General features: G+C 44.4%; 1 protein-coding gene across 6 annotated transcripts in view; it reads right to left on the bottom strand.

The window, feature by feature from the left end:
* The window catches only part of ULK1 (unc-51 like autophagy activating kinase 1), an 88,365-nt gene that overhangs the window by 6,081 nt on the left and 56,996 nt on the right, over window positions 1-25,288 (bottom strand). For 4 of the 6 annotated variants that reach the window (XM_090120743.1, XM_090120739.1, XM_090120741.1 and 1 more), the window contains 14 exons: window positions 20,665-20,753; window positions 18,489-18,654; window positions 17,616-17,676; window positions 17,145-17,234; window positions 13,746-13,871; window positions 10,738-10,889; window positions 10,065-10,148; window positions 9,219-9,481; window positions 8,437-8,621; window positions 7,556-7,671; window positions 6,830-6,973; window positions 4,135-4,322; window positions 1,271-1,449; window positions 1,013-1,131 (listed from right to left, as the gene is read on the bottom strand). In XM_090120743.1, the coding sequence (XP_089976869.1) occupies window positions 1,013-1,131; window positions 1,271-1,449; window positions 4,135-4,322; window positions 6,830-6,973; window positions 7,556-7,671; window positions 8,437-8,621; window positions 9,219-9,481; window positions 10,065-10,148; window positions 10,738-10,889; window positions 13,746-13,871; window positions 17,145-17,234; window positions 17,616-17,676; window positions 18,489-18,654; window positions 20,665-20,753 (1,962 nt within the window). The remainder of the gene's footprint in view (window positions 1-1,012; window positions 1,132-1,270; window positions 1,450-4,134; window positions 4,323-6,829; window positions 6,974-7,555; window positions 7,672-8,436; window positions 8,622-9,218; window positions 9,482-10,064; window positions 10,149-10,737; window positions 10,890-13,745; window positions 13,872-17,144; window positions 17,235-17,615; window positions 17,677-18,488; window positions 18,655-20,664; window positions 20,754-25,288) is intronic. The other 2 variants (XM_031592748.2, XM_090120740.1) reach the window with 2 other exon arrangements.

The raw sequence follows: 25,288 nt of genomic DNA, 5'->3' as shown, positions 1-25,288 counted from the left end.
ACTGTGACACGCATCTGAAACCTCCACACTGCACAACTTGCTCCTAGGGGGAGGTAAAGGAACCTCAGCACCCTGCTGAGGGGCAGCCAAGAAAGACTTTGTAAAAAAACATTTAATGAAAAAATAGAACACTCCCCACAACAACAAGAAAACACAAATAAGTAAAGCAACATCCTCATTTGTGGAATTCAGTCAGAGCTCTGGGCTACGCACAAATTACCAGGAAGCTGATGGCTATGGGTAGGGACTCTGCCTGTCACTCACTGCCCAAGGATGCTCCAGGACAATATCTTGTTGCACTTCGGCTTTTTCCATGCATAAGTGAAAGAAGGCAGTCAAGTACCTTGAGAACTCTCTTGCCCTCCCAGTGCCCTATAAATCTCAAGGGGATAGTATTTTGTGGGAAGGGAAATAAGAAAAGACAGCCTTATCCTGTTCCCATACACTAGATTCATAGCATAACTGTTCCTACAAGTTGCAATTTGCCCTGGAAAGGGAATAATTAATTTGTGTTATGTCAGCCCGAACCTGTCCAGATGCAAACATAAAGCTGTACAACTAACAAATAAGTGACTCCTGTATTTGCTTCCTGTGTTTTTGCTTCATTTGAAAAATCATCATAGCCAAGACGTGTCTCAATTCGCCAAGTAAGCACTTACTGGGATGTGTACTATATAATTAAGTTGGACTGACGTCAAGTACAAATAAGCACCTGAGATAGAGATGTAGAAGGAATCAGATAAGATGCATTTCCCTCTCACTAATTAGGACTGAAGATTCTCACGGGGACATGACAGGAGTTGAAGACCTGAAGCAAAGGCTGAGAGAGTAAGATTCCTCCCAGAAAATACCCTGAAAGGAAGGCCTGGCTATGTGAGCGCACAATGAGCAATAAGCCTGAGTGCACACTGCTGGGTGTTCACATCTCAACCTCCTCCCTGCCTTTGTGATACACTTTTCATACTTTCACTCCAGGCAAGTTCATTGCACCGTGTGCCCAGCAGCCCCTTACCTTGCTTGACAGTGGAGGAGAGGCACAGCTTGCCAGCCTTGATCTGCTCTATGGCTGTCTGCAGGCCTGAGGACAGAAGCTCTGCTACTTTCAGGTACAGCACGAGCTGCTCTGCATAGCTGCAAAGAAAGCATATTGCAATGCAAACCAATCACCAGGGCAGCAGTAGGTGTCCAAAGGATGTCAGGCACAAAGATACACGCAGTGGCAGGGAGGAGCAGCCCACACGGAGCTCCAGGCCCTCTGCCCAGCCCTTACCTCCACTCCCGGCTGAGCAGGCTGATCTGGTCGGCCACCACGCTCTCCTGCAGCTGGTATTCGGATGCCACTGAACCGCTCATCTCGCTGGAGTTGCCTTTCAGGGCAGCAATCTCCATCACATAGTGGACAAAGGCCAGTGTGAAGCGGAGGCTGCGCAGGATGTCGGTGTGCTCTTGCTGTTGATAGGAACACCAAGGGGGGGGGTTACAAGGGGAAGGCTGCTCACATAGAGCTGTGCCAGAGACTCATCCCAAATGAAAGAAAGAACATCTGGGCCTGAAACCTTCCTACACTTCTTCTCTGCACAAGGAAAACAAACTCAGCACCAAGCCCACACTGCACCAGTTCCTCCTCTGCATTAAAGGCAGCAAGTAACAGCCCCAAGCCATAGATCCCAGGTCAGTCCCTGCAGAAGCTGGAGAGACTTCTTCAAAATGACATGCTGCCTTCCTAAGGAGTGTTCACAGCAATTATGGACCGTCTGGAAAGTCAGGCAGAAAGGTGACAGCACCACTGGCCCAGATCCAGACCCCACCACAGCCATGCTGTACAAACTGAAACCGAGTGTGCATTTTATGAGTGACCACCCCTTACAACACAAAAACCTGCTAACAGTGTGGTCCATCCCGCACCCCCAGCCCTTGCTTAGCTGTGTCTCCAGCTGCTCCTGGCCCAGCACAGGGAGCCCTGGGTGAGGTCCTCTGAAGGGACAACAAGGACAGCCTTAAACTGCAGCTCCTCCCAGCTGATGAGGGGACAGACACACTCTCATCAAACACTACATCCATTTCAAAGCTGCTTTCCCTCTGCTGTTATAGACCAAAGGGTATTATCCCATTTCTCAGAAGCTGTATTACTTAAATCATAGCAAGCATTTTTGGGAAATCAGTATTTGTGGAAAAACTGAACAGCTGTGTGTCCTACAAAATGAATCGCTGCCTGGATCAGATGCAACTCCACTGTGTGTACTCTGTGTAGTAAAGAAGCTAACATGCTTGACCTTCAAATATTTAGAGGAATGGTTCTCTTACAGGGGCTTGGTGAGGCTGTTTCCAACGTGACCACGAGGGAATGGAAGCCAACCAGACACACAAACATAAAAAACATGCTTTATGTTTTTCATTCACCAGCTCAGGCACTTGGCTGCTGAAGGAGCTTTGGCTATCTGAAACTCAAATCTCTCCTCTGCTATCTTGCTATCTGGACAGTCCAGTAAGGCAAGGAAGTGTTATCTCTGTCTTTCTCTATTTTCTTTAAAAGCAGAGGAGGAACTCAGAGATTAAGTAGCTGCCAAGTCATACAAGAATCTTGTGGCAGAGCAGGAATCTCCTAAGATCTTGCAAACCTCAGCCTCATATCTCTAACCAACGTACAGTCCTTCCCCTTTGCTTATATAGTTAGCTTGTATTAACTAAACTGGCATTTCTGACCTCATCAGGCATCATAATAGTCTTGCCTTCCAAAGCCATCTCCGTGTTGTACCTTTAAAGCACTGCAAAACAACAAAAACCTGCAATTTGCCTTACTTGTACTTCAGGAAACATTTTCAAACAATGAGAGAAACCACCACCTATCTAAATGCAACAGCTCTTCTCAATACAAACAGGGGCTTAAATAGCAAGACTTCATTGCCATGAAAGCATCAGCAGAAAGCAGATCTGCCAGGTTTTGGTTCTGGCTGACTCTACAGAGCTCAAAGGGGTCTCCAAAAAATGCCAAAAAGGTTCAGTGTCGGGAAAGTTTTGTGAAGTGCATGTGAATGGTGGCTGCTGCGCCCAGCAGAAATTGTGACCAAACCCAACTGACTCATTATAGACATGAGAAGCTGAACTGAATGGGATTAAGATCAGGCTGATACTTCTTTACAACCCTGAAGAGCAGTGACAGCTGGCAGGGACCCATATTTCTTGGACCTCACAAAGACAGTATGCTCAGTTAAATTCAGTACTGCTGTTATGCATCAATGTTTAAGTTATAGCCTTGTAGCTCTGCAGCTAATTGAGCAAATTAATGCAATTCAATGCATAATTGACAAAAAATTTGAGCTACAAATCTGAAGCAGAAGAGCAAACCCACACTCTACAAACAATGCATGCAGATGTCTGCAGGTATCCAAGTGGTTTTTGAAACACCAGCAAAATTCCAATGCGAAGAGCCTTTCCCAGTCCTAGGCGGTCCAAGAAGGCATTACAAATAGAGCTGAATCCATGACTGATTCAGTCTCCCACCTCTCCTGCAAATGGGCACCCTGACCTACATTTCAACTATATCTCAGCTACAAAAGCATTTGCTCTGCTTCAGCCAGCCTTCAGCCTGCAGAGAAGGGGAGTCTGGCAGTCTTTCAGCTCAGCAATCTGGTTCAGCTGTTCTTGTGCAAAGCACGTCACGTTCCCCTTCCCCCCATCAGCAACATAAGTGTCACGTTTACTTTTTACAGACCCTTTCAGCTGAGGCTGTATCACTGACTGACTCCATAAATGCATGCAGCAGGCAGGCATTTGATATACCCAAGCTACTCACTCTCTCAGGTCAGCTATTACCAACACTGAGCCTTTTAAAAAGGAAAAGAACCAAAGTTCTCTTCAGAAACTCATGATGCAGCACACACCAGGTAACTGATACTTCCAACCTGCAATTTCAGCTTTTGAAATCATGAATTTAACTCCGTTCATGGGCTGTCTCAAGGACTAAAAAGCTCAACAGCAGGCTCAAAAACCACCGCGCTAAGTATGTCCTGAATTTCCCCAGCACTGTGTAGCCCAGCTCTTCTGAAGCCAATTCACACTGTCTTCGGAAGTGACTGCCTTGGCTACAAACGTGGAGCCAGAGAACCTCTGGAGTCCCTATAGGGATACACCTACCTCCATGAGTGTCTCTTCAGGCAGCTCTGGTGCCTCGAATGTAACAGCACCTTCCAGGTTAGCGGTGATTGGATCAGCAAAAGCATACCGGAGACTCGAAGGGCCCTCCAGAGCATCCCCACCAGTTCCCACTGCCAAGTGCCTGCCAGTGAATGAGCCTCCAGAACTGAGAGAGCTGGAAGACCCCACTGAAAAAAAAAAAAAAAGAAAGAAATTAATTAAGATATTAATATTAGGCGAGCTATTTCTCGCCCAGCACAGGGGATGCTTGTCATTGTAGGATCCAGGATCCTGGCTCTGGTTGGAGCCAGCAACAGGTACTCTAGAGGAAGATATAAAGACTTGTGATGCAAAATAACCACACCACATGCAAGATCCTCAGTGACTCAAGAAGATCAGTTTACAAGCTCAAGCAAATGTAATGCACCTTCCTGACTGCCAGTGATTTATGGTGACAATCCCAGAAGCACCTTTTTTTCTCCCTCAAATCCCTTCTGAATCCTGCCACAATATCTTGGGCTGAATTTATCATACAGCACCATAATCAGCTTCAGACTTATCATGGATCAGCACAATTCAAATGCTGGTCCCAAAGCTTTAATTCTGTCAATGAATGAGTACCTCTGATAAGTGAGGTTTTAAACACAGTTTGGCCTCTTGCATGCCAACCAGTAGTTACATGCCCTGTTTTCCTCTCTTTACAAGTAGGAGGTTGGACAAAGCAGGTGATTTCAGCTGAACCATGACCCTAACCTCAGGATTCAGGAGTCTTTAAGTACCGTGTTCATCAATCAATTCCACCACATTGTCTTTTTCCTTTCTTAGCAGTTGAATCCACCCTGAGAGTATACTGTTCATAAAAGATGCACACTCCAGAAAGAAGCTTCTGTCTCAGGGTACTGATAACACATTCATCAATTCCAAAGGGCTTCATATCCCCAACACATTGCTGCAGAGGGATATATTCTGTCCCTCAGGGGGATGCCAATACCAGCTGTAACACTTTACTAATTCTCCTCTGACCCTCCAGAGGAATATTTTTCTCTTCTATCCACAAACTTCACCTGCTGCCCTACCCTGATTTTGAAAGGCTGAACAACACAACACACATCTCAACACACTGATCTGCAGTGATGTGCTGCCTCCTCTCCTCCCAGAGATTTCTTCCACTTGGCAGACTTCAAAGCTAAGTGGGGATCATCAAAGACTGGTAAAGTATTTCCAGATCTTTCAGAGAAAGGAAAAGACCAACAACACCACATTCTGGATAGCCTGTAATTCTGTGGTACTGTTCACAGAAGCTGTTGTGATGACACATGAAACGGCTCTGTCTTTGTATCTGTCAAGTGATCTGACTCATGGATTGTCAACACACTTGGGGTGTGGACTTCTAGCTTGCAAAGCTCCCTTTTTCACCATCTATTTTTATGCATCAGCTATAACACAAGGAGCTATTGCAAAGATCTAATAAACAAAGCTTGTCAAGGCAGCATTGCTTTGACTGCCTTTATCCAAAGCTGTGGATGTGCTGTAGGCTCGCTATTCAATAGTCTTCTCTACTAGGAATTCCAGCTGAAATTTTAACTGCTCAGCAGATCCTTACACATCCAACTATCACTCCACCAAAGCAGCACTTGGATCTATTTCCAAATTGCTATTATTCCTTCAAAAGCAATGCAAGAAGACTGAATTCTCTATTCACAGCATTTCAGTGGCAGCTAGAGGCGCTAGCCAGGATAGTAGCCCCATTGTGCTACAGGACAGTCAGTCACTTTGTATGAGAGTCCCTGCCCTACAGAGCTTACACTCTAAATAAATGAGACAAAGGAAGGATTATAGAACCAACTTCCAGACAAGGATCTGAGTGGTTTTAGTTATGATGGAAATCCAAGCCATATCCAGAAACTGAGCCCATACGTCTCCCTAGTCTGAGTCAAGCAGCTTATTCATAGTTGCATCCAAACCTTCCCTGCAGTAATTAAGAACAACAGCTTCGACTACATTCAGATGAGGAATGGCCAGGACAAGAACTCAAACCAGCCAAAAATGCAGATAGAAGTATCCAAATATTTTCTTGATTACAGATTCCAGCTCCCAGACACATGGCCCCAAAATGGACAATCACTGCAGCCTCAGCTGTTGACTGATGATGCCAGAGTGCTGGCACCTTAAAGGATCTGTCAATCAGGACTGCACTTCCCCATTTCCTACTTAAGTAATTCACAGCATAAGTAACACCACTTGTACTTTTGCATACAGAGCCCTTTCATGATGGTACTTGTGCACTGAAACTGCTTTGCATGAATGGTCACACTTGCCTTTTATAACTTATCTGAAACCTATGAGGAAAACCATCTGAATACAGAGCAATCTTTATCTCTGTTGACCTATCAACAGCAATGGATCTATGAACAGCTGCAGCATTATTCCTGAAGCAAATAGAAATGAAGCAAAAGGACAGTTTGCTTCCCTCTTCCAGTCTTGGAAACTCTTATAAGACATTAGTCCTTGTGCCAGCATGAAGAGTTATGAGCAGTAACTGGGGTTGGCAAGGGCCAGTATGAGAACCTTAAAGGCATTTAAACCACAGAGCTCTCTCTGAACAGCCTGCTTCCACCACCAGTATGCAGCAGTGAGGAATACAGCACGTCGCTCTGTCTCCAGATATTGGAACAGGCAGATATCAGCCCTTTACCTGAAAACATCCTGGTCCTCGTGGTCTGTGGGGGAGTTGTTCCACTGGGAGGGGATCCAACAGTAAAAATCACTGGGGATGGGCTGGCAGAGCCCCCCGCCCGGGCACCAGAGTGCAGTGTCCCTCCGTAAGCACCTGAGGGAGCTGGGGAGACAGTTGAAAGGTGCAGACTGACATAACAGGAAAGTTACTCCGAGCACGGTGTGCCTCACCCAGCGGTGTTATGTCCCTGCAGACTCTCTCAGGAGATGGTGGCTACCAGCACAGACCAGCGCTCCCTTTGGAAGCATCCCACAGCCAGGCAGGCTGGCACGGACAGCAGGACGTGAGCCTGGGCAGCGTTACACGGTGCTGCAGCTGTTCTTCCCTCCTCACTTCCCAACCTGCACGCGCAGGAAGACCCACCCTTGCAGAGTCATTCATAGTCAAACTGCCTGGCAGAAAGTCCCCACTTCCACACGATATCTCATTCAGAAGGGGCCAAGAGAGGAAGCCCTGCCTATGAAATCACACTGCTAGCCAGCAATTACACAGCACGCATAAAGCCACAAGCCTTCGAGCGCTCACAAAAGAAAGAAAGCATCACAACACTCCTCACACACAGCAGTCATTTCCTACAGCAAAAGTCATCAGAAAAGAAGCCTCCTTTTCATAGGAAGCATGCAGGCAAACACTTTCCCCCAACACAAGCCCATCCTGTCAAATCTGCCCATTCTCCCCACTTACCTGCAACTTCCATTGGCTTCTCACTGTTCAGGCTGTCATTGCTTCCAGCTTCTGAGATCTGTGCCCCAAAGGCTGCCTTGAGAAGTAGGTCAGTAAGCCTGCCTGTGCTTAGAGATCTAAAAGGAGAACATACAAGATGACCCATCAGTTCATGGGTTTCAGTTAGTTTGTGCCATTGCTGGTTCACAAACACTACACAGCAAATAGTCCAGAACTGAAATAACCACTAGCCCCATTCCTCTTTCAACAGAGTATCTGAAGCACCTCCTGTTACCTGCAGAAACCTTATGATTACTACGACTTGCAGTATGCAAGTACAGAGTACAGCATTACTGTAGTACAGTTTTTCTTTGATGGAAGATACGGAAATTAATACAAGAAATATGCAAAAAGGCAGGTAAGAAAAACTTAATGCTACCACCTGAGCAACCCTGTATCCTGCAACATCCACAACAGTCAGTACCTGGCTTTCAAACAGATCTTTGAAGACCTGTGCCCACTGTTTGATAGACAAGGAACACACACCTCTCACTTATGACAGGCGCACGCTTCAAAAAGAATAAAGCATACATTTGCATAATTGCAGGGAGTCTGCTCTAATAACCAGATCCTTGATCCCCACTTGACAGAACCTTGGGCAGTAACAGTGTAAAGCTGCAAGCAATCTTTCATGTCAAAATCTAGGCCATGGCCTGCCCCTGTAGAGAAAAGTCTTTAAAAAAATCTGCGTAACATCTGCTTGCAACCCAGTGGTGCTAGGAGATGACTGCAGAATGCTTGCAGATACATGATGATTGAAATAGCTGACATTTGAGATTTGCCCTATCCATCCCATGTTAGGGAAGGAAAAAACACTGTGTACAAAGCAGACTACAGCTCACCTGCCCTTGATCTCCTCTACAGGCCTCAACCCCAAGCCAGTCTGCTGGCAGTGGAAGTGACCCATCTCCTTCAGATCTGGCAGGGTCTTGTTCCGTGTTGGAGTCATCATGACCCCCTGATGGGCCAAGAGAGTGAGAAGGTTCTGGGAACTTGGGGTTTTGGGAAACTCAAAAGGGGACACAGCCTAGGAGAAAGAGAGCACAAAGAGAACTGTTTTAAAAACATCATTTATTTATCAAAATTAAATTATACACATAAAAGCATGTCTGAAATGAAGAGGTAGAAATCCCAGCCCACATAGTTACTCGTTCCCTGTCTCAGAAATGCTAAAATGAAAGGACAACAAACTGCTGAAAATTCACTGCAGCTCAATAAAAGCACAGAGAAAATGCTGTCCCAGCTCCAGATGCTAGGGCTGCCACCCACCCAACAGCCTGCTGTCTCTGCTGGGATTTCTACTGCATGCACATTTGTGTCAAAAGCCTTGACATGCAAATCAACCCCGACACTGCAGCCCACTAATGCGCTTCTGTCCTAATCTGGTCAGCTCCTTTTCATTGCCTGTTTAGAATCCTGGACTCTACTCAGACTGCAAATATGCTGCGAAGTGAATTTGAGAAGAACTAGGACACCATCACATCTCACACAAATTATTAAGCAGCCCTTGAAGAACAGTGAATGAGTGGTGATAAATCCAGGTCAGAGATCATACAGTGGTTCACCCCGAAAAAACACAACAGCTCAAGCTGTGAAAAACCCAAAAGCAGACTCCTTGATTTACCTTTGTAGGGGAGCCCATGATAGTTGGCAATGGGCTTCTCTGCATGAACTCAGACAGCTTTGGTGAGGATCTGAGCTGCCGGCAGTGCTGCAGGCCATGAATCTGCAGAGGTTGGCTGACTGGGGTATGGCCAAAATGAGCAACTAGAGGATCAGAGTGCTGCTTGGTTATCTTCTGCCTGCAGGAATGCAAATCTGACAAGTTGGGAGCACTGTGGAGCCGGGAACCCATCCCTCGAGGAGAGTGTTCGGGTGCTGAGGCACCTGGAGGTCCAAACACAGTGACAAACCACATCATTTTCTGGTTCTAAAAGAAAATGTCAGACTGATCACAAGATTCACTGATAAGACACCCAAGAAGGTAAGCTTGTATCAGGCCTCTACAGATCAAACCCTTCAATTAACGGATAAAGATGGCACTCTGATCAGTGCCATAAAACTTCTGTGCCTGACTGGGTTCTGACTCCACAGGAAGAACAGAAGGAACAACAGGGACATAAAAATGTAGTTTCTTCCCTTTACAGCAGCCCTTACAGAGGAAATTAGACATCTAACAGGCAACAAGGCAGAAGAAGAGTTTGAGGGGTTTGAGATGGTTTTCCTCCACTCACATCAATTAACTGCCATGTCCCAAATTAGAGTTTGTCTGTCAAAAGATCCGTCAGCACTAGAAGATGGATGTCAGAATGTGAATGGATCAATTCTGACTCCTATCAGTGCACACAAATCCTGGTGGCCAAGCATCAGGAGAAGATGCTGAAGGAACATACCCCACCCTGAAAAGCTCTCAGATTATGGCTCTGGCCTTATCCACAGGAGTAATGAAGGAAAGCAAGGACCAACATACCAGCTGCAGGAATCCGACTTCTCACTTCTGCTCCAAGAGAAGAGGGGATAACAGTCTGGCTGGGCTGCTCCGGGATTGTTCCAACTTCAAGTTAACACAATCAAAAAGTTTATTTGGCATCAAGTTTCCACAGTAAACAACACTACTCACCACCTATTTTAAAAAGGGTGGTGCTTATCTCTCCCATAATCTCAGCCATGGTTGTATAGTAAAATAAGAAGAAAAGTTCTAGTTGGTACTCGCTTAGCCAAGTTTAGTCTGACTTTCCAGAGACATTAACTCAGAGGCCTAGAGTACGAATTTTCATTAGGAGCACTGAAGTTTCAAGCCCTTCTAGAGCCATTTGGAATTCTGCTCTGACAGCAGTTGGGTCATGCTTTTCTCATTCCATCCCAAACTGATAAAAAGATACTTTGTCCATAGATAAGCCCTGTGTAGAGGACAGCAACATTTTTCACAGAGACACTAGAACACTGCTTACCTCTCCTGAGGCTAATAGGTGTTTTCTGCTCCATTTGACCAAGGCCAAAACACTTGATACTCTACTGAGAAGAGTCAAGGGAGAACACAACCATCTGAACTCCCTATTACCAGACAGCTATACCTGGTCAAAACCTCCTCTTTACAGGAAAGAGACATGATTAGAGCAGGAACATGCCAGTTGACATCTTACCTTGTGGTGATGGCATAAATGGCTTGGCACCGCCAAAGGAAAGCTTTCTAGAGCTAGGCACAGATCCATGCTCTCCAGGATAAGGAGGGGAAGCACCAGTTTTAGGAAAACCAAGAGGGCTTGTACTGCTAGATCTCCGGACAGTACCAGACCTTGCAGGAAACAAAATACACATTACTCCAGTTGCTAACAAAGAGGAGTAAGGAAAACACCATAACCACACAAACACACAGTGCTATTTCCATAGATGTGGAGTTTCATGGTTGCTTATTCTGGATCAAAATCGCATTATGCCAGGACTGCACAAATACAGATCACACCCAGAGGAGTTTCTCTTTGGGCTGGAATGGTCAGTACTGCCTGGGTGCCAAACTCCTGTAACACCTTATGAAACCTCTCCTTGGAGAATTCAAATCAAAGTGTTTGTGCCACACATGCAGGAACCTCAAGTATACCCAGCCTAAAAAGAAACAAAGAGGAAACTAGGATAGGGAGAACATGAATAGAGCCACACCATCCCTCTGGAGAAAAATAGGATTTGAGTATACTATTCCTCAATTTTTGAACGGTGTCATCACACCTCAAGAGCACAGCCTAAATCCTATCTACTGAAATGCTAATCTATCTCTGCATGCTCCTTTCACTAAGATTCCCATTACACACCTCTATATGAGAAAACAGTTTTTCACCAACTACTTCATTCTACTTGATTTAAAAACAGCTTTTCCGTTGCTGAAAGGACCTCAATCACAGCCAGTAGGTGGTGTGCTGGAGAGAAATCAATGAATATGCTGAATAAAAAACCTCTGCTCAAGCCACTGAAGGATGCTATCACCAAGGTACCCCGTCGCCCATCCCAGCAAAGCAGTATTAAGCTGTCCATGTGCATTTGAACAGAAGGAATGAAGCCATACGGGTTTCAGCAGTACAAGCAGGGCTAACTGCAGTAGAGGCAAAGTTGCTCTGATGAACTGTCAATAAATCTATTCAACAACACTACTAGGTATACGTGTTACTTCTTGTTTTTTTTCCCTGAAACGTGACATCAACAGTAATAGAGATAAGAGTGATTTCTTTTCCCTTCTTCCTCCCTAGCTTCAATCCAATCTGTTACTGTTTTTCAGTCAAACACATCCACACTATATGCACATACTAGGAAAAAAAGAAAATGAAGAAGAAGGAAAAAGGAAATCCTTTAAAATTTTAACGTAAAAATCACTTCTGCTCAGGTTGCTCCAGATTTAGAGGCGTAACACTCATCGAGCACCCTGTCCTGAAGCAAAATTGAATGCACAAAAAGGAAGCAGACACCTGGACACTCAGTGGCAGAAATAAGGTATTGATTGCTCTGCCAAGTTTTCAACTCTTCAAAACATCAACCATCCAGGGGGCTAAATATTATCTGTTGTGAATGTGAAGGAAAAAAAACAGGAGCTGATTGAAGCTGCTGAAAGATGTGGAATGTTAATACTGCCCTGTAAGTAGATGAATGGGACAGGTGATGTGGTCAGAAGTAAGCACACATAATTATCACCTCAACACGCAAGATACCTGACCACAAACAAGCTATGCCACACAGGCATCACCAGCCAGTCAGATGACAGTGGTCGATATTTCAGAATCTGAGTGTATGCCAATGTTTTTAGTCAAATGACTTCCAAACATGACAAGTCATTTGGCTGGAATAACCTGTTTGATACAGCTGATGGAAAAGTGGAATGACATACAAAATGCTTGATGAAATTTTCTTCTTCCATTCTTGAAGTATGTCTAATGAATTTGCTGATTAGAGGAAGTGATGATGAGAGATAAATATGGCTTCCTGGGGCAGAAGAAAAACATGACGCCAGAGATTCTGAGGTGATGCTAAAAGCAGAGCATGAATCATCTGATTGGTTCCATTCCTCGAGTTCCTCTGCAGGGACGATGCTAATCACACCATTACACAGTGCTGACTAAAAGGAGCAAAACAGGAGTTTGAACCCAGACAGGTAGTTGCAGGCTGTGAGCCTCAACTCAGCAGCCTGTCATAAGCTTCGCAATATGAAATACAGGGCATGTAGGGAACTGGAAGGAGTTTACACCAAACCATCACACATTCAAATAACTGAGTGTAGAACAGTATTAAAGTAACACTGGCAGAAAACAAACATCTTTGTCAATCCACACTTCAGATCAACACTGTGTCTTCATTTCTGGCGGACTTCAAGTAAGCCTTACCCTTAATTAAGCTGGTAGAAGCCCAAATTCAGGCTGACATAGGCATTACCCTACTTCTGACAGCTAAACTTGAACTAATTCAGATACTGTGAATATTCTCTGCCCTCATTGTACAAACTCTTCAAGATCCTGTGCAATTCTCCTTCCAACCAGTCCATGGTCTGGGCTGCCACTGTTAAGCCAGATCTCAAAACCATAGGAACCATCAATCACACATACCAAGAGGCAGAAGCCTGGCATTTCTTGAAGGTACAAGACATTACTCCTGAGCTCAGCTGAAGGCTGACATCCAGCTCTTCCTGAGGGCCCTCATAAAGCATGCTCTGCCTCACAGGCAGAGATTGCTCACGACTTAATCAGACTGCATAACCACATTACCATGCAACTCGTGTAAGAGGCGTCATCGATGGTGTGATTAGCTACAGGAACCAATTAAGCTCAAGTCAGGTAAGTTCTGCATCCCTACCCATTTTAGTTGTTTACCTCAGCTTTTTCCTTTTATAGAGAAATGTGCCACACGAATGATTGTCCCTGTTTGGACACCAAAACTGTAGGAAAAGCAGTCAGACCCCAAAGGGCTTTCAATCTGCACAGAGAACTTAAGGGAGCTGTCTTGTATATACATATATAGTCAAAATTTACAGTACTTGGCAACAAATACATTTCAACACTGGGACAGATGTTGAAAACTTCCAGAGATACAGAGAACAAACCATAAAAGAACCTCCCAAGATGTAACAGAGTGTAATACACTGATGTCAGCCCTCACCCCCAGCCCCAGCACTTACCGAGGAGAGGCGTACTGGTGGGGAGACTGCAGGTTCTGCTCTATCCGACGGTAGTTATGGATTTGGGTTGGAACCGGGATGGGCACAGAGTGTCCGTATTTGCTGCTGGAAAACTGACCTGGCCGGCTGTTGAAAGGAGAAAAAGTCTCTTGTAAGGGGTGGACCTTCAGGCAGGTAATTGGAGGTATTATCTTTATAAGGCAACCACACGCAGGGAGTGTCCATTTTGCTCCTCTCAGGTTGTGGGTTTATCCTGGGAGGCAGTTCAAAGCCGTATGAATGGGAAGTGGCACCACACACCTCCTGGAAGCAGGCACCTTTCTTCCAACATGATTCCCACCCACAGTTAAAACATACACCCAAGCAAACCGCTCCCTTCAGGAAAATGGGAGCCCTGTTATTTCAGGCCACAATTGGCCCAGTTTCCTACAGCCTCAGATCCACAGCCAAAGAGCACATAATTGAACAAAGGCCGAATGCTTGTGGCTCACACAGGACACCACCAAAGACTTTGGTGCCAAGAGGCACTGCTGCAGTGGTGGTATTTCTATGAAAGTCTTGACGTATCATGAAGAAAACACACTTCTGGAGTGTATCAGTGTATTTGCAAGTTAACTGCAGGGCGAAGAAATCAGCTCAGAATAAATCCAGGGGACAGGAACCAGTATCTCTATGCCCATCAAGGTCAGCAAGAACATTACATACACAAAAAGGGATAGGCCCATTCTGCAAACTTCAGGCTTCCTTCCATTTCCATCCAAGCAGGTTAACAAGCTCATGTCTGGTATCTGCTTCCCCAGGTGACAGTTTTTCTGTTATTCTTAACCTGTATACAACTCCACAAAAAACACACCACACAAAACCCATGCAAACATCACAGTTAACTAAGTAGCTGCCTAAAGGCTTTTCCCAAAGGCTCCAGTATCCTAGGATTAATTGCCATGGCAATGTTATTTACAACTGCCAACATCAATTGCAGGGTGGCTGCACAATTACAGAAAGATCTTATTGGTAATGAAGGCTTCTACATGTTGTCAATGTACAACACACCTGTGTGTGCCCCTTAAAAGTAGGAGGCATCACTTCAGGTCTATCTCTCAGAAAGGAGGTGTTTTACATGAGATGAAGATGAAAACAGACATGTAACCCAGCAAGAACATACATATGTGCATTTGGGAAGAGAGAAGAATTTCTGTCTTGATAGAATGTTTTGAACTGCCAAACAACAGAATTTCTTTTTTGGAGAATGTCAGCAGTACTCTGTGGCTTATGGAGATAGTGTTCAACAAAGCTGATCTGCTGGCTTGTGACTGCCATCCTGTGCACCATGCACCATGCCCAGGACAATACTCGTCAATCACAAACTCACCAGTTAACTGAAACAAGTGATTCTGATTTCTCTCCTTTTCTCAACAGGTCTTTTATTTTTATTTTTTTAAGTCATACACATTCTTCCTTGTTTGTTCTTACTTCTCTCATCAGAGAACAGACTTACTGCCTGCTATCTGCCTCTAAAAGAGGACACGGAAGCCTTGCTTCTTCTTGGTGGATATAGTAAAATAAAGGCATTAAAGGTTTCCAATTCCTAGTGGCAATGTGAGCTTTTGTTGTCACTGCTTTCCATCAGCATAAGACATGGAGTCAGACAGACACAGTAAACAGCTTTAACCAACAGATCTGAGGGCTGATGTCAGACTTTGTATACATCCTGACTTTTGACACAAATTTCAAACACTGTCTCTTCAATCTGGCCAAAATCCTTTAAGGGAAAAGAAGATTTGGGGTGAAAGGATTCTCCCTATACCCAAAGGTCATACAAGTTCCTATAGGAGCCAGATGTCCTACACAAGGTGCAAGCTGCAAAAGAAAGCACCCAAATTAGCTGACAGACTAAATCTGCTAATTGGCCTCAAGCCTTAAAGACTGCAATTGACCATAAATTTGCAAAGACAAAGAGATAAACCTGAAACAGGGAGTTTAATTACTTGGCAGCAATTAAAAGCTCTTTGAAATGGCATTAATCCATTGGTGTGGAATACATAAAGGAAGTACCTTCAGTTAGACTTATTAAAGATCATCAACATGGAAGTGTTTTTAAAAAAGAAAAAGCTCAAACTGTCAGCATATTTTAATTATACCTAATCCTAATAAGGAGAGCTGCTCTACAGTATATCGTGATATCCTGAGGAAAACCCATTGCCTGCCACAGACTCTGCTTTCTGTCCTACTTGGACTACATCCAAGCACAGCTTGCTAGCCTAAAGCCACACATGAAAAGGGAGAACTGCTGCCTGCAGGAAAGGCAGAGGGAGAGAAAACCAGGACTTTTCTGCACCAGTGAAGCCAAGTGCTGAACCAGTGGGCCACATGAAATTTATGGTGAAGAGGACTGAAAATCATGCTAATAACATGGACACAGCTGATCGGCAGCAGTTCTAAGATCATACTTTGCACTGCAGATTCAGGGCGGCTGCTGCAGAAATTAATTAAGTTTTATTTCCCATCCTGGGCATGTTAGGAAGCAGTGCCTCAGTCTTTCTTTAAAGCAGACAAAAAAAGGTGGGAAGAAGCTTTAGAGCAAAAAAAGACAGCAAGAGCAGAAATACAGCCATTGGCAGTGACTTTCTACCTTGTGATCCCCCAGAACACAAAGCCAGTTTGGTGAAGGGAAGGCAGCAACTGAAGTGAACATCCATGAATTTCTACTCACTGCCTTCCAGAAACAAGGCCAAATCCTTTAATAAGGACTGATCCCCAGAATGCAAAGGAATCAGTTTATTCAGAATAAGCTGTTAAAAAGCTTAGCAGGTAATGGCATAAGAAGTCTCATGCAATTATACTCCACACTGTGGTATATGTCTGCCAATTAATCTGATCACGTCAGCAAGGCTTTGAGCTATATTCCTCTTTATATTTTTCAGGCTATGTTTTGTCTCCTTTATATACTTTCAGGCTATGTTTTGTCATTTTCTGGGCTCTGTTTATGTGACAAACATGTTCAACACAGACTGGCACAACATTTTCTTTTGAAGTAAGATTTTAGGGGCTTCCTCTTCCCTAAGTGTGAATTCCCTTCCAACTCTCCTCCTTCAAAAGCCACCATATAGACAGAATAGAAGAAGAAAGATGTCCTGCTTCCTCAGCAGACAAGAATGAAGTAGGAAGCAAGCCTGCCAGCTCCCTGTAAACCAAGTACATACCCTAAAGTTTCAAGCTCTAGAGTTTATGCGATCACGTTCCACAGACAAGGGAAGTTTCTCCTAAGTTGTTCTTGTTATCCTTTAATTAAAGGACAGATGTGGAACTTGCTCAGCACACCAACTTCTCTTCCTATCCTGGAAGTCAATGGCAGTTTAAATAATAAAAGTTTAATAGTTACCACAGAACAGTCCTTCTTACCTGGAGGGGCTAGGAGAACTGCTGTAAGGGGGAGAAGGAGATGGTGTTCTTCCCTGGCTTTCCAAGCCAGCTGAAGTCACCAGAGAACTCCTGAAAAAATGACAGAACCAAGCTGTTAGAAATCTGTGAAACAACCCTGCTTTCCCCTGCAGAACACAGAACAGAGCTGTGTCTGCCCAGCACCCTCCCGAGTCTAATAATAGGAGCCCTGGATCTGTCATGCTGCCCCACATACACTCCAGTATTCAGGTGCCACACACTGATCACCTGGTAGTGGCATAGGACTGAAAGGCCCTTTAGATTGCATTTCTCTTATGCCACTTTAACCAGGATAAAGAGCCTTACAGCAAATGAACTGCAGTTTAGTCCTAATGGATGAGGAAGCTGAGCATAAATGAGTATCAACTTCAGAAGCTGTGTACACACTAGCATACACACGTTCAACAATTTCAGTTGCCTTGGTGCTCTTACCCACTGTACATCAGGCTATCTTGGATTGGCTTCCCTCCTGCAGCCTCTGCAGTCATTTCACCTGAGGAACAACAGAGCAAAGAAACATTAGTGATTATATCCTCAAAAGAGCAACTGAATTTCCTGCTCCTTGAAGATCTGCCAAGTTGCACAAGATTTGCCAAATTCACGCAGGCTGAAACTTAAGTTTGTGGATGCTGCTGATCCTCAGACCATGAAGTCCTGGGTGAAATCACAGCATTTTTCACCAAGTCCCAGCTCAGCAAATTATCATACACATGGCCAAGATTGAACAACATCCTTCTGCTGGTTAAGTACTTAAACATAAACATACTTAGGTCTGCAGCTGCACTGGAGCTCTGACCCTTGTCTATGTTTCATGCAATTTCTATCAAAGTATAAACATACAGAGGTACTAATAACAAATTCAAGATATTTGAAGAAAAATCCAACACCTCTTTTTTTTTTTTTCCTAAATTTTACAAGTATAAAATCCAGTTTGGTCACTGAATTCTTGCCTTTCTCTGTGCTGCTGAGTGAAACTGAACATAGGATAATATGGGAATATCTTCTGGGAGTGGAAGACACTTCTCTGTGAGCCTACTTATCTCTTTTTCCAAATGGATTTCCAGTTTCAATCTCTTACTGCATTCCCCAAATAACCTTTACTCTCATATCCTATCTTAGAAGATAATTACTAGTATCCTGTGAAATTAACCAGCCAGCCAGATGTCTCTTGCAACTTAAGAACAAGAACATTCCCGCTATTCTGTCGAAACAGCTTTAATCAATGTTTCAACTGTCTATTAACTACCTTTAGGACCCACATCCACCTTTCCTCAGAATGTCTGCAATTTCCAGAAGCCAACTTACTTGAGAACTGTGCAGGGACCATAACAAAGTCATCAGTGTCACAGGATGAATTCTTACTGCTGCTTCCAGCAGAGTCCTTCGATCCATGCAGGAAGCCGGGGGAATCCTGGGTAGGAGATGCTAACGCCTTCTCTTGCAGCTGCTGCTGCATCTCTCCAAGAGACTGCTAATTCAAGGAGAAAACAAACACTGGCTTCAGCACTGCTACCTCATCATTCTGCTGGATCCTTTAAATCGAGCTGCACAAGGCTACAGACAGCATTTCTCTCATAAACCAGAGCTGATAGCTTGCCAGAGGCAGATGTTCAGTTTACTGAAAAGGAACAGCTTTTTATGTCAGTGTCAGAACCGTGCATCTTTTGTTATACAAAACATAGTGCCAGCATGCCTGATGCACCTCAGATAAGAAAGCTAAGGCTTTCCGGATCAATAGTGCATTTGATACCAACTCAATCTGGTGAGGTTGAGAAATAGAAAAGCTTTCAAAGCTTCTATCCCTACCCACAAACACATACACAGTGTCTGCACTTTTGGGACAACCCTGTTTTGCTGTTTCAATATGAGGAGTTAGAGAGACCCAAAGGAGGCCAAGTATTCGGCAGATGAACATCACCCTGCTTTCAGAGGCATGACAGGCTCTAGACAGCTCCATTTCTTCTTCAGCCAGAAGAAAGCAAGCCCCATAATCCTCACCTCTGACAGACAGATGGAGGAGGCTGGATGGTTTAAGAACTGCCCGCTGTGCAGATCACAATCTTTATCCTAGTGCATTTTTTTTTCCATGAGAAAGATCTGAAACAGCTTTTTCTTGAGCCCTATTTAGGCCCCGTTTGCCATGAAGCCTCTCCTGCCATCCCTACAAGGGACTGACTCTCACTACAAATGCAGTATGCACAGGCAGAAGGAATTTCCCAGCTATCAAAGCTCTTTTCCATGCAACACGCTAGCCCTGCCCTGCAGACAGGGCATTTTTCACATGCTGAGCCAGCACAGCTCTGTCAGCGTATCTTCCAAATGCAGACTGGGATGGGTGCAGTACACTTCTAACATGGAGACCCCACAGTACAGCAGTGAGTCTGCACTGCTCATGAACCAGGAAAGCTTAAGGAAAGAGAATCTGTTTGATACTATCTACCCACCCCTGGAGCCTTCTGGCCAAGGAGCACCCCAGCCAAGAACCCTTCTGTCTGGGGCTGCAGGGGATTAAAAATGCAGTCAGGGACACAATTGTGTGACATTTAGAGAACAGACCTTCCCTCTCCATGCAGCCTGCACCATGAGAATGTAAATCAGCTTCAGACTGTGCTCCTACACCCTTCCCTCAGCAGCTCCTCACAGCAGATAAAATACTTCCCACAAACACAGAAAGGAAGCCTCAGTCACAGCACTCACTGCAGGAGTTGAGAAGCCTTGGCAACCTCAGCAAAAAAGCAGACAAGCAGCAGTAACAGGGAGAAGACAAGAACATTCAGTCCTTCTCCCTTCCACTACCCATCACACCACCAGCATCCCTCTGTTCAAAGTTGAAAGGCAGCTTCCACCAGCAGCCTCCAAAAACAAGCTTTCACTTCAGTGAGCTGAAGGAATGTCACTGCACTGGTCAGTTCATGTCCTACCCTTCAAGACAGTTCTCATAATTTCAGGTAAGCAGAGAGAAAGCTGTCAGTTCAGATCAACCCTCAGGAGACCACCAGACTAAGGCAGGCCTGGTGCAAGCAAACAGGCTTGCTGAATGTGTCTCTGTGGGGCTGGGAATGCTGGGCAGGAAGGAGCAGTGTCGTCTGTCAAAAAAAGGGTTGATATGCTGTCAAGTTGCAAAGACTCTGCTTGAGAACAGAGAACTTGCAGCCAAATAAGCTATGCCCTGAATTAATGACTTTTTTTGGTTCCAAAGAGCTTCCTATCTCTGCCAACATGAGCAATATTAACACCAACTCCTTTCACAAAGGCTTTTCATGTAATAGGCAATAACACTTTGAAATATTTCTTGAGGAGAGAAAGACAACATGCAGCATGTAAAGTATAAGCAGACTGGAAAACACAGTGCACAAAACCCAGGGAGAACTCAGGTTTTCTGTCACTCACAGCAGACAACAGCAAAAGCAAAGGCTGCACTTCCAAAGAAGCAACAAGAGGCCTGCAAACAGAAGTGGTGCATCCTCCGAGCTGTACTTACAGGAGGTGATGCCAGGTGGGAAGTAGAAGAGCTGCTGGAGGAACTACCAGAGCCCGAACTGGGGTAAGAAGGCATTGGCACAGAAGCAGCTAAAAATAAGGGAAAGAGAAAAGAAGAAAAAAATATATATCAATACAAAATAACTTGTCAATATGAGTCAATACTAAAGTCTTCTTTTTCATCAGGTTTATCTCACATGCCAGATACTGCCAACTAAAGGAGAACAGTAGAAAAATTGGTATTCTGTTCAGTTCTGAGATTTGCATCCATCCACTCCTCCACACACTAATTCACCGTTACAGCTCTTAGGGTGGAAGGTCCCAGAACATCTAACCAAGATCAAATTTAAGCGTGCAACCATTTTAGTAGTTGAATAACTTTAAAAAAGAGATCAGATGGGACAAGTAAGCGAGAAGAGCATTTTGCTTTGCTTTTCTTCCATTGAATTGGCAGAGAATTAGTATCCTGTGCCATTTTCTACCTTTACAGGATCAGTGCTAATCATTCCATGCTTGTTAATTCAAGGAGAGGCAATAAAAGACCCTAAAAGAACACTTCTGTTTGAAGTAAAACTCTGTCATTTTTTGCATTAACTACTACAAAGTTCAAGACAACAAAGTGGAGCAAGTAAACCAAAACTACACTTCTCAGCAATTAACTGTTGAAATGGTGTTTTAATTATAAAAGAATGGAAAAACATTCCAATAAAAGACTTTTATAAGGTCTTCCCTTTTAGCCTATCAAAGAGGGTTAAAGGATGGTGAGATCAGTGCCTCCCAGCACAAGGAATTCTCTTAGATGCTGAAGTCCTTAGTCTGACAGAGGTGTAGTGAAATCCAAAAACAGGAAAACAAAGCCAAAAAAGTACAGACTTGTTAACTGGAACAGGGTCACGGTGCTCTTCTCCCCCTGCTTGTTAACATAAATAAAAACCAAATGTTTAAGTTGTACTGCAAACAGAAACCAATTCAGAGCTCGGGGGCTTGTGCAATAGAAAGCCCCAGCAGCAGTGACGTGCACACACACATACAGGTGCCTTCCACAGTGCATTAGAACACACACCAGAACACTGCGTGGCAGATCCAGAATTAATGAAATCTTTCGAAACCTTCTGAGAGAGTACTTTTTTTTTTTTTTCTTTTTACCCCCCACATCTATTCCTGCTTGGTTTGCTTCCTGCAATGCACTGTTAAAACACACGGCTCTGGATCCAGGACAGGAGCAAGCACTGTGGTGCCCTGAAGATGGATGTTCTGGGAGGTCGGTCAAGGGCTTGGCATGGAGAGCTACACCACCCACATCCCCTTCCAGCCCCCCAGGCTTCGAGCACAGCTGCTTCACACTGCCCACGCTCAGGGAACACACACAGAGGTCTGGGAACTTGCCTGCAAAACAGAGCTCTGTCCTGCCTATACCACCCCACTACTGATCTCACAGACTCCCACAGAGAATCCCTAAGACCTTTCTCAACTGCTTAATGCCAGGAACCAGAGGTGAATCTCTCTATTTTTATCCTGCCAGCTGCTCTGGACCACTCACCTTTGCACAGACCATCCCGCTATGCAAAGGTTCTTAAGAGAAAGTAAACAGCTTTTGAACTGTGCCCACATGCAAAAATTGTAGCACTGGTTGTTTTTCCTGGAATTGGTATTTTCATTAGAGTCATATCAGTTCTCTTTCAAGGTCCCTTCCATTCTAATTTTGGTTCGTGTTTATTATTGATTTAAACCTGGCTGAAATTGAGACTTTTCTAATTTTGTCTGTTTGCTTTGGCCAGCTTTCCATTAATCTAGAAAAACAGACAAGTAGGCAGACTTCACTACCAACTGAAACTCAAATTAAAATGCTATCTGCTCAAAGCCCAACCTTCAGATACAGCATTTTTAATCATGTTCTCATTTTAAACCCAGCAAACTCCCCAAATCCACGCTGTAATCCCATGAGGTCAAATACAAAAGGACCTGATGCTAAAATTGGACTTTCAATCCATGCACCTCTGCCTTCCATGCACACGTTGGTGCATTTTTCCATGTAAGGCACATAGGACAGCTTGAAAGTACAACACTCACTTCCATCTCCTCCACACACCCTGGCACTCCCAGTTTAAAATTAAAAAGGGTGCAAACACTTGGCTCATCATGCTTTCAGCTCAAGTCTGAATGTGGGGAATGTTAACATGAATGGTAGGCCCCCACCCAAATCCAGAAATTGCTGGGTTGTAACTGTAATGTAAATAAGTCTGTTTTCATAATGGTCCTCTCCAACTTGTTCCAGCAACAAAGCAGTCATCGTGTGTGTTGCTGGGATATCCAACACCAACTGGTTTCTGAACTAGAGAGCTAGGAGCCACAAAGACAGGCCTGTGCTCCAGCTGTGTGGATCCTGATATCAGATGCCACACCTGCAGAAATCCCTGCTGGCACATCATCCTACAAGGGACTCAGCTGCCCTAAAAATATCTGATCCTCCAGCTTTCCTTCAGTTTACTTGGAATCAGAGTTTTATGCACATTTGGAGAAACGTTTTTGTAATTATTTCAATTTAATCAAAACCAGTCATTAATAAGTTACTTAATTGCAGACAAAGCAACAGTTTAAGAGGAAAGCACTTGCCTGAAGAACAAGCTGCTTTTTGTAATTAAAAAAAAACTGCACCACCACCATTTTGTTCATGTACAAGTTCGGGTGATTTTTTTGCTAGTATTTTCCTGGGCAACGAGGCACATCAAGATTATAAAAATGGAAAAAGCCAGTAAGTCAGACAGATCTCCCAGACACCACCCCACCAGCACTGCAGTGTTTGCCTATGAACCATAACTGCTCATGAGTTATATTCTGAAGTCAGGGTAAAGGAGGTACCAGCTTAGCATTTATTAAAGACAGGAGCAAAAGAACTCCAAAACAATCTGTGTGAGTACCAATTAGCCTGTGTTTACTGAGCAGACTTGCACAAGCACCTAATTACGCCCTATTACTGTAACACACTGCTCCATACCACACGGAGAGCAGAAGCCTGGCTACAGAAAGACATCCTGACTAGACAGGGTGTTGTAAAGACTTTATTAACAAAATTGTACACTTCTGTAGCACACTCTTAGTCACAGGAACAAAACCCACAATATAAAATTATAAACAGAGAAAAAGTGGATGCCTCAGTTAAGAAAACCCAGGGTCCTGAATCCACTCTCCAGGCTAAAGCCAGTGGCAATCAGAGCTTTGTGGTCTGGATGTCAGAGGATTTATGTCCTCGTTTCAGACTGAGATGATTGGAGAGAATGAGCTTGTCAGAAATGTCGAATTTAAAAACTTCTGACAGAAATGTCGATTTTGCTGAAACGTCTTGAAAAGTGTGAAAATGTGAGTGAGGGAACCTGCACCTTCTTGGCAACTTCAAAATTCTCCTCTTTAAGAAAACTGTGGAACTCCTAAATGTCATTCTGAATTCCAAAATTTCACTGTTTAAATTTAAAAAAAAAGCATCTTTCCATCTGATTTACCAGGATGGGGCACTAACATATCCAAACAGAACAAACAGCTCATGGCTCTTTGTTTTTTTAATCACTGTGTGATTTTAATCACTATGTGAGCAGCACTTGGAAGGCTGGATGATGTCTTCAGCTCTGCAATCAGCACTGATCTGCCTGCAGGGGCAGAGGCCACCTCTACAACCAGAGGTTGTAGACCTGAACAGATGATGCAACAAACTTTCCTATGAGAAACTTGCACACTCAAATCTGAATGTGCTAGTGCTGCTTCCACTGAAGTCACCAGTAGCACAGTTATCAGCTGCCCGGGAAAACAGATATGAGTGTATAATGTCCTTCCTCCAAGCCTGAGGACTCCATAATTCAATGGGAGCGTGACCATCATGATTCAGATATAATCAGCTTTCTTCTCTTTGATACTTCCTGCATTCATGTTGCGGTGATTCATACAGATAAGGCAGCACAATAAGCTCTGGACTTGGCTTAGTTCTGCACATAAAGCTATAGTAGGATAGCCTTTCAGCCACCGTGATCTTGTTTCATCATCTGGACCTGTGCAAATACGAAGCCTGCCATGTTAAGCAGCATCCTGACATGAGCAATGAGTAAGCTTTACAAGGTCACCATGATCCAGGCATTTGCTTACGCAGTGGCTCTTCTCTCACCAGATGGAAAAATCAAAGGCTCCACAAGGAAGCAGTCCAGGCTCTCCACTGTACTTCCCAGATGCCTCCATCCACCACTGCCACCCAGCAATGGCAGACTACAAGAAGGCTCTTCTCCAGTAGCAATCTTCTCCCAGTAAACAACAATTTAATGGCTTCCCAAGATGGGAATGCATTTCTCCCCCCATCTTCTCAAAACCAGCAGTAGCGTATCCTGCCTGGAGAGGACTCCAGGCTGTGGATGTGTGCCTGGGGATGGGGGACAGCAGAGGCTTGGAGTAATGACAGTCCTTAACTGCCTGCACAGGTGCTCTCTTTACTGGACCTTGATCACATACCATTAATTCTGGTGCAGCTGGGAGCAAAGGCTGAGCTACAATCCCCTGCTTGTAATGGTGCCTCTGGTTTCCACACAAATGTGCACAAGTTGGAAACTGAGGCCAAACCAGGAGAACCCTTCCCTGTTTGCAGGGGG

This window comes from Phasianus colchicus, chromosome 18 (genome assembly GCF_987193195.1).
Source record: "Phasianus colchicus chromosome 18, bPhaCol1.hap1.1, whole genome shotgun sequence".
NCBI lineage: Eukaryota > Metazoa > Chordata > Aves > Galliformes > Phasianidae > Phasianus > Phasianus colchicus.
This window is presented reverse-complemented; position numbering and strand designations above follow the sequence as displayed.